This window comes from Panthera leo, chromosome B4, assembly GCF_018350215.1.
Source record: "Panthera leo isolate Ple1 chromosome B4, P.leo_Ple1_pat1.1, whole genome shotgun sequence".
In the NCBI taxonomy this organism is placed as follows: domain Eukaryota; kingdom Metazoa; phylum Chordata; class Mammalia; order Carnivora; family Felidae; genus Panthera; species Panthera leo.
In genome coordinates, this window is record NC_056685.1 from 42801103 (window position 1) to 42810600 (window position 9498).

At 40.6% G+C, this 9498-nt stretch overlaps 1 protein-coding gene across 3 annotated transcripts in view; it reads left to right on the forward strand.

The window, feature by feature from the left end:
• The window catches only part of KLRG1 (killer cell lectin like receptor G1), a 35068-nt gene extending 27775 nt beyond the window's left edge, over positions 1-7293 (forward strand). For all 3 annotated transcript variants that reach the window (XM_042945759.1, XM_042945760.1, XM_042945758.1), the window contains 2 exons: positions 5630-5730; positions 6324-7293. In XM_042945759.1, coding sequence (XP_042801693.1) covers positions 5630-5730; positions 6324-6435 — 213 coding nt within the window. In that variant the 3' untranslated portion in view covers positions 6436-7293. The remainder of the gene's footprint in view (positions 1-5629; positions 5731-6323) is intronic.
• The last annotated feature ends 2205 nt before the right edge of the window (positions 7294-9498 follow it).

Here is a 9498-nt window from a genome sequence, read left to right on the forward strand (position 1 = left end):
CTTACCGACTGAGCCACCCAGGCGCCCCTGGAAAGTTTTTTTATAGTTTTTTTAATAGTTTTTTTTCAGATAGTCTTGAGTTCGTTTTTACTACATTGCTTGCTAGCTGTGTGAAGTTTCCTTAACCTCTTTGACTCTCAGTTGCCTCAGGTACAAAGAGGAAAAACGTTCCAGAACTGTTACGATATTAAATGAGAAAATCTGTGTGGAAGTTCCTTTACCGTAGTAGGAATCACTTAATTTTAGTTTTTTTTTTCTTTTCCAATTCTTTAACGAATTCTCCTTGTCACTCAAAATAAAGCTCAGCATCACAATAACTTTTATTTTTCTCTTCTGCCTCCCAAGACATGAAATTTCAACAAATATGTATCACAAAGTAAGTTGTGACTTGTTGAATTGAATATGTTCCTTATGAGGAGATATGAAATATGTTTGAAGACTCAAAGAAATGGCTGGAAACACAGGGTTGATGGTAGGAGAACTGTTTTGCTCTGGAGATGCCGATAGTCTCGTAATGTCTGTGTTTTTTTTGTCACCCTTCCTTCATAAACAGATTGAGCAGCAGTTGTGACCTTCACACCAAAAGTGTAGGTGTGGTAGACAGTTAAGATATCTCTCGCTATCTTTGTTTTTTTTTTTTTAACATTTTACAAAATTGTGGTAAAATATGCTTAACGTAAAATTAACCATTTTGACCATTTTCAAATGTACAATTAAGTGGCATTAAGTACCTTCACATTGTTGTGCAACCGTCACCACTGTGCATGTCCAGAACTTTTTCATCGTCCCAAACTAAAATTCTGTACCCATTAAACAATAACTCCCCGTTCCCTCTCCCCCCACCCCCCACCCCCCAACCGCTGGGAACCACTGTTCTTTTTGTGTCTCTGGATTTGCCCATTATGTCCTTTCATATCTGGCTTATTTCACTTAGCATGCTTTCAAGGTCCTTTCAGGCTGTGGCATGTGGCAGAATTTCATTCCTTTTCTGGCCAAATGGTGTTATGGTGTTCCATTACATGGATATACCACGTTTTGTTAATTCATTCCTCTGTCAATGGGCAGTTCCAATATCTTTTGAATATTGTAGCAGGGATAGAGTAGTAATCAATAAAAATTCTTGCTATTGTAGTACTTACTTTTGGAGGAAAGACAGACAACAAACAAGTGAATAAATAAATTTGGTGATATATGCCTTGAAGAAAATGAAACCGTGTAATAGTGAATGTAGGTACTACTTTAGATTGGCCAACTAAGGAAGGCCTCCCCAAGGAGGTAGCATTTGAGCTGAGACCTAGGCCTGAATGACAGCCATGTAAAAATCTAAGGAAAGGGTATTCCAGGCAGAGGGAAAAGCTACATAAAGACTCTAAAGTAAAAATGACCTTGGCATGTTAAAAGAATAGAAAAAAGCTTCAGGCGACTGGAAGCTAGTAATTGAATAAATGCTTGGCAGGATCTAGATCGTGTAAAACCTTGTAATACATAGTAAAGATTTTAGATTTTATTCTATGTGAAAGAGGAAATCATCAGAGAGCATGAATCAGGGGCACAATGTGATCTTATTTATTACTAGAAGGGGAGTGCCTCCTATAACGCGGAAGTTCAGCACTAGGAGAGAAAACTTGGATGCGTATTAGGTAAGGAGCGTTGGGTCAGCCCGTTCACCCATGTGAACTTTTTTACCCTTCTAGATAGAAGAACAGGATAATTCTAGTGTATCTTTCAGGGCTTTATTTTATAACTTGAAAAAATCGTTGCGAATATCTGAACTAAATCCTCTTAAGGAAACTCCAACTCAGCCAGATTAAGCAAAGTTTTCATCTTCAGAGAGCAGGGACAAAGCTAACGGTAGTGTATTGTTTTTGTTTTGTTTTCCTAAATGCCGCTCTGCATGTCGAACCTTTCAAGTGAATTAGGAATGAATGCAGAGGTATTTTGTAAACCTTAAAGTACCGTATGAATATAGGACATAATTGTCTTCAGGATACTCTGCCCCGAGAGAAAAAAGTTATCACAGGAGATGGATTATTTGGGAAGGAAGTGTTGAGAAACAACTTTTACAGATTTTTCAAGCGCTTCATCTAGAAGCTACTCCCACCACCATGTTTTTTCAGTGGAAACTAAGCTTGAAATCCAATGAAGAGAAAATAGAAGTTATTCGGAAGCGGGAAATAGCACAAAGGCCTTGTTCTGTCTGTTATGGACGGCATGTTTGTGTCTCTCAAAAATTCATACATTGAAATACTAATCTTCAACGTGGAGATATTTGAAGATGTAGCCTTTGGGAGACAATTAGATCATGATGGTAGGGCCCTCATGATGGGATAAGTGCCCTTATAAATCTTGTCTCTCTGCTCTCTGCCATGTGAGCCTACAACTAGAAGATGCCCATCTGCAAATCAGGAAGCAGGCCCTCACCAGATGCCAGATTTGCCAACACCTTGATCTTGGACTTCCCAGCCTCCAGAGTTGTGGGAATTAAATGCCCATTGTTTAAGCCACCCAGTCTATAGTGATTTGTTATAGACCATCTCTTCTAATGTTTTTAGTGGGGATGCAAAGAAACCTTATGCTTCTCTTTGCTTTTAGAAGAGAAACTCTTGGGGCACCTGGGTGGCTCGGTCGGTTAAGCGTCCGACTTCGGCTCAGGTCATGATTTCACGGTCCGTGAGTTCGAGCCCCGCGTCGGGCTCTGTGCTGACAGCTCGGAGCCTGGAGCCTGTTTCAGATTCTGTGTCTCCCTCTCTCTCTGCCCCTCCCTCACTTGGACTCTCTCTCTCTCTCAAAAATGAATAAACTTTAAAAAAAAATTAAAAAAAAAAAAAAAAAAGAAGAGAAACTCTTTATTTGTGCCAGTGATAGTCTCCAAGTAAGTAAAGGGGGCTAATCCAGACCCAGTTAAGAGCAGAGTCCTTGAATTCTTACTCCTTAGCAACCATCTTCCAATAAAAACAAGGACATCAAAATGGGACATCTAGCAGTATAGGAAGAATCACAGAGTTGAAATTTCTTAGTAGAAACTGGTGTCTTCGTAGTTGTTGGATAAAGAAAGCATATTTTCTTTAAAAAGCATTCATCGAATTCAGCTGCGATTAGAAATTATTGATACATTTAAATGAAAAAAATTATATATCTAATTTGGAGGAAAATTAAGAAGTTTAAAAATGTGTTGTGTTTTTTTTTCCTGAAACCTGAAGCAGAACGTAATTTTCTTTGATTTCTTTTCAAAGATATCTAGAGGAGGTTTTTCAGATTGCCTGAAGGAAATCTAGGAGTACTCTGCCATCTTGGGTCTTCCCCAAGATGGGCTTATAAATAAGCCCAGGTGTTAGGATATCTGCCTTTATGTATCATGAGAAACAAACATGATATATTAGCTTTAATAAACATTCTTATTCATACATCAGCTTGTTCTGTACAACATTGACATCCCAAGAAAGTCAATCATACTGGAATCTAATGTTATAATATAAGCTTAAGCAGTCTTCTTGGCCTATTTTATCAAAGAGAATGTCCAGTTGCCTAGCATGCTGAATGTATATGTTTCTTGGCACATCCTAGGAGTCTCATGGTTTTTTCAGGGCTAGAGAAAGCACATTTTATTAAACCAAACCAACCAAGTAACCCAACAAAACCACTAAAACACAAGATTCCTGGGAACAAAATAGAAGGGAGGTCTCATTTGAAGCCTTCTTATTAGTTTTACATTTTCTTTCACCAAGGATTTGTAGTGACCTCAAGGATTAAGAATAAGAAGTAGAGTATAGAGGGGCACCTGGGTGGCTCGGTCAGTTGGGTGTCTGACTTTGGCTCAGGTCATGAGCTCATGGTTTGTGGGTTCAGGCCCCGCATCTGGCTGTGTGCTGACAGCTCAGAGCCTGCTTCAGATTCTCTGTCTCCCCCTTTCTCTCTGCGCCACTCTCCCCTAAATAAATAAATAAGTGTTTAAAAAAAAAAAAAAGAAGTATAGAGAGGATGCCAGGTAATCATCTCACTATACATACAATATTTTCTGGACACACAGAGATATCAGTTATCGATGTCCCCAGATGCTACTGCACACATTTGTACTTGCCCACCGCTTGTAACCCAGACGCTTTGGTATCTGTTAAGACACATATGAATACCTTTGCATATTCATTCGTTCTCTGAAACATACACAACTCTTGAGCTCCTTATTTGATATGTAACTTTCCCGTCAGTAGGCTGGTCTTACAGTTACGTTGGTCAGACTTACACTTTTGTCCTTCCTGCTCCTGAAGAAACATAATACTTGTCAACATTAACGTCACACTGAAAATTCAGCATCACAAGACAAATCTCTGTAACAAGAGCAGCTTGCAAAGCCGAGGTGTTGTTTATTTATTGTAAAGTATATTCATTACACTAATACCAAATCCTACACCAGAGTTAATGTTCTGGAATTTGTCCTTCATTTTATTCCACTTGGAGAGGCCTATTACCTTAGAGTGTAAGCTCCTTCATTTGAATGTCAGACTCTACAGAACAAAGAATGTTTTATCTCTGTTCTAGTGGTTGCATGGGACATACGGGTGGAGCCAACTTGAACTTTACCTGACGCTTGTTTTCTTACGAGCCGTTTTTATTTTTCTTGTCATATGGAAAATTGATGAGGTCTTGGAAAATGCGAGTGTAGTGTGGAAAAAGACAAGTATGTTGCTACAGGCTTAATAATAATTTATGTGTTAAATGAGAATGAGAAAGATGACTGCTTCCATAGTGGTATTTAGCTTTTCTTCTATTAGGTACTCTACCTAATCAAGTTATAATGGAAGGCAGAGATGTGTCATATTTACCTTATCTTTCATGTTATAAGAATGCAAGTACAGACATAAAGTTTAATTCTGGGAAATGCTCCACTCTGCAACGCATCTCTAGAATTAAGGGCTTATCGAATTTTTTAAATATTTATTTATTTGAGAGCGAAAGAGAGAGGGCAAAAGCAGGGGAGGGGCACAGAAACAGGGAGAAGGACTGTGCACTGAGTGCAGAGCCTGATGCGGGACTCGATCCCATGAACCGTGAGATCACACCTGAGCTGAAATCAAGAGCTGGACGTTTAACTGACAGCCACCCAGGTGCCCCTAGAATTAGAATTTAAAAGAGAAATTAGTTGTTTGGAGTAGGTGGTGGTCTTAAGCAGCTTGAACTGCTAACCAGAGTATCACTGGGTGGTTTAAACCACAGACATTTATGTCTCACAGTTTTGGAGGCTGGGAAGTCCAAGATCAAGGTGTTGACGGGTTTGGTTTCTGGTGAGAACCTTCTTTCTGACACGCAGACAACCTCCCTCTCATTGTGTCCTCTCCTCGTGGAGAGAGACTGAACTCTGGCCTCTTCTTACAAGGAGGCTAATTGCATCAGTAGTGAGGGCCCCGTGACCTCATCTGAACCTAATTACCTTCCAAAGGCCCCACCCCCAGGTGCCATCATGTTGGAGGTTAGAGCTTCGACAAACGGGTTTTGAGAGCAATAAACATTCAGTCCATAATAATGGTAATGAGAGGGTGTGTAAGGAATAATTGTTTGATCATGACACTGAATCTCCTCTTTGGTGTTCTGCGTTTTCTTATCTTTTTCCATCACCTTGAATCTCTCTTCTCAGAGCCTGCTTCAACCTCTCCTCAAAGAGGACTTTTATTGGATTGGTCTGAGGAACAATTCTGGCTGGAGGTGGGAAGATGGGTCAGCCCTAAACTTTTCAAGGTAAGGGGGTTCAAGACAATGAAAGAAAAAGAGAAAATGGGAAGAAAAATTATGTGACTAGGGAAATAGATCAAGGATAAGAGAGGAAGAGGAGAGGAAAGGGTAAGGAAAGGAAATAGGGAACAAGGAAGGAAATGAACAGTGGGTAAGAGCAAAAAAAAAAAAAGGATGACATTTTATTTATTTTTTAATTTTTTTATTAAAACATTTTTGTTTAATGTTTATTATTTTTGAGAGAGAGAGACAGGGCGCGAGCAGGGGAGGGGCAGAGAGAGAGGCAGACACAGAATCTGAAGCAGGCTCCAGGCTCTGAGCTGTCAGCACAGAGCCCGGCGCGGGGCTCGAACCCACCAATGGCGAGATCATGACCTGAGCTGAAGTTGGGCACTTAACCGACTGAGTCACCCAGGCGCATATCAAAGATGATAGTTTAAAGGGAGGCTAATGAACAATTTTTATTCTGCTGTTTTGGGAGTGGAGAAAAGTGGGAACTGAATAGGGAGAAAGAACTTGCTCAGTTTTCATCCCTCATGTCTTGCTAGTCCTTTACTCTCATGTTACCTTAATTGATTGACTTTTTTGATTTCTTACAGGATTATTTCAAACAGCTTGATACAGAAGTGTGGTACCTTCAGCAAAAGTGGTTTCCTAGGCTCTAGCTGTGAGGCTCTTTTACAGTGGGTCTGTAAGAAGGTCAGACTTTGATGGGTGGATCTGTCATATGGCTCCCTAAAAAGGGGGAGCCAGCCTCTGGGTGCTGGGATAGTCATGAGTGTATATTTAGTGAAAGCCGAACCTTCTAGAACATGGCATTAGATGTAAGATTAATGCGATTTCCCTGGGACTGATGGTTTATTGCTGGACTCTCTTTGAGAACAGTTAGATATTAACAATTTAAAGATCAGATCTAGGAAAATTTGTGAAAGAAAATATTGTTTTAGTACTTCTCACAGTAGTGACTGATGCTGCCTTCTTCACCCCCATTCCCACCATCTCTGTCAAAAATGTACCTTTTCTGTGTTATGGTCTGAAATAGTCCGACGATATCCATGCAAATATATACTATTGCTAATGTGTTACAGAGTTTTGATGTGTGCTAATAGGCTGGCATGTTACTTATCCCTGATAATATGTTTTTCTTCTAACAATGGCCCTTTGCAAATAAAGCTTTATTCTAAAGGATACTGCCAATAGTGACAAGTAGAAAGTGGATAAAAACAGGGTGATGCTTTCTGCTTCTCAGCTCTCTACCACTTAGAGACTTGGCCTTGGCTGAATTTAATTTTTCTGGGTATGCATAAATGTGGATGAATAAACCAATGTATGACCATATTTTTCCATATTGTGAGTGCGTGATCCGCATGCTAATTTCACAATCATGGTCAGTCTGATAGAGGAAAATTTACAGAAGCAGTTTATGTGCTTGATTCCCAAATTAGGCACGAATGCCTCAAAAATAAAGAAAAACTTTATTATTTCTCTTAAGTATGGTTTGGACATAGATGAGGAGAGAAGGTGCTGTTTAAAGATGCAGGAATTTACCCAAGGGATACAGGAGTGCTGATGCATAGGGGCACTTGTACCCCAATGTTTATAGCAGCACTCTCAACAATAGCCAAATTATGGAAAGAGCCTAAATGTCCATCAGCTGACGAATGGATAAAGAAATTGTGGTTTATATACACGGTGGAATACTACTTGGCCGTGAGAAAGAATGAAATCTTGTCATTTGTAGCAACGCGGATGGAACTGGTGGGTATTATGCTAAGTGAAATAAGTCAGGCAGAGAAAGAGAGATACCATATGTTTTCACTCATATGTGGATCTTGAGAAACTTAACAGAGAACCATGGGAGAGGGGCCGGGGGGCAGGGAGGGGAGGAAGTTACAGAGAGGGAGGGAGGCAAACCATAAGAGACTCTTAAATACTGAGAACAAACTGAGGGTTGACAGAGGGTGTGGGGGGAGAGGGGAAGGTGGGTGATGGGCATTGACACTGAGGAGGGCACCCGTTGGGATGAGCACTGGGTGTTGTATGGAAACCAATTTGACAGTAAATTATATTTAATAATAAAAAAAAGATGTAGGAGGGAATACTAAAGGGGACCATCAGTCTGTACTGTCAATGACACCGAGTTGTAATCTCTTGTCTTTCTCTTTCATAGTCTTTTTTTGGGGGAGGGGGGGCAATGGACTGTATCTTATCCACCATTGTATCCCACACACCTAAAATAGTGCTTGTATCAGTGAATATTAAATAAATAAATGGACAAATAAAAAATAAAAATTAAGATATTCTTATTCTGGTAGTTCGTGTTCGCCCATGAGTTAATTAGAAGAATTAAGGGCAAGAAACACAGTATATTCTAATCCTTCCCTAACTCCCCCCCCCAGGGTGTACATTCGGTAGCTGACTTGAAAAGGGCAAAGAGTCAGGTTAATCTAGATATACTGTTCACAGAAGGAAGTGGTGGAAACAAACTCCCATCTCCTTATGATCTCTTACCTTTGGCTCTGGGTTGGAGGGGGGTGTCTCTTGATTATGAATGTGATGGTAGTGATCCCACTTGGTTAAGGATGTAATGATAATGATTCCACTTGGGCCCCCATGGCTTGGCTCCTAAGGGGCGCACAATCTCATTTACTTATTCAAGGACAAACCAAGGAGGCCGGTGCACTCCTGAATTCTCCCCTGAGCAGGAAGCATGTGGGCAACTCTTTTCCGTGACAAGGGTTCAGTGTTCTTGCAAAGATTTCTCACCACCTCTCATCAGAATTGGATCTAGTTCACTGCTCTTTCTCCCTTTAGGATGTTACATTAGAAATAACTTACTTATTTATTCCCTAATCTTACTCATGAGGGGCCATGGGGCGGTTATTAATGCAATCCTTCTACCTTGCCTTGTGAAATAAAGTTTGGTAAAACTATTAGAAACTAACATTTTTCTTTTTTTAATTTAAAACAAAAAAAATTTTTTTTTAACATTTATTCATTTTTGAGAGAGAGAGAGACAGAGTGCAAGCAGGGGTGGGGCAGAGAGAGAGGGAGACACAGAACCCGAAGCAGGCTCCAGGCTCTGAGCCGTCAGCACAGAGCCAGATGCAGGGCTCGAACCCATGAAAGTGAGATCATGACCTGAGCCGAAGTTGAACACTTAACCAACTGAGCCACCCAAAGCCCCTCTTTTTAAAATTAAAAAAAATGGGGCGCCTGGGTGGCTCAGTCGGTTGAGCGTCCGACTTCGGCTCAGGTCATGATCTCACGGTTTGTGAGTTCGAGCCCCGCATCGGGCTCTGGGCTGACAGCTCAGAGCCTGGAGCCTGTTTCGGATTCTGTGTCTCCCTCTCTCTCTGCCCCTCCCCCGTTCATGCTCTGTCTCTCTCTGTCTCAAAAATAAATAAACATTAAAAAAAAATAAAATTAAAAAAAAATGTTTATTTTATTTTTTATTTTTTTAATTTATTTTTTTTAAGTTTATTTACTTATTTTGAGAGAGACAGAGATACCACAAGTGGGGGAAGGGCAGAGAGAGAGGGAGACAGAGAATCCCCAGCAGGCTCTGCAGTGTCAGCATGGAACCTGACGTGGGGCTTGAACCCGTGAATCCCGTGAAATCATGACCTGAGCCGAAATGGAGAGTTGGATGCTTAACAGACTGAGCCACCCAGGCACCCCCATTTTTTATTTTATTTTTTATTTTTGAGAGAGAGAGAGAGAGCGCGTGCATGAGTAGGGGAGGGGCAGAGAGAGAGGGGGAGACAAGGAATC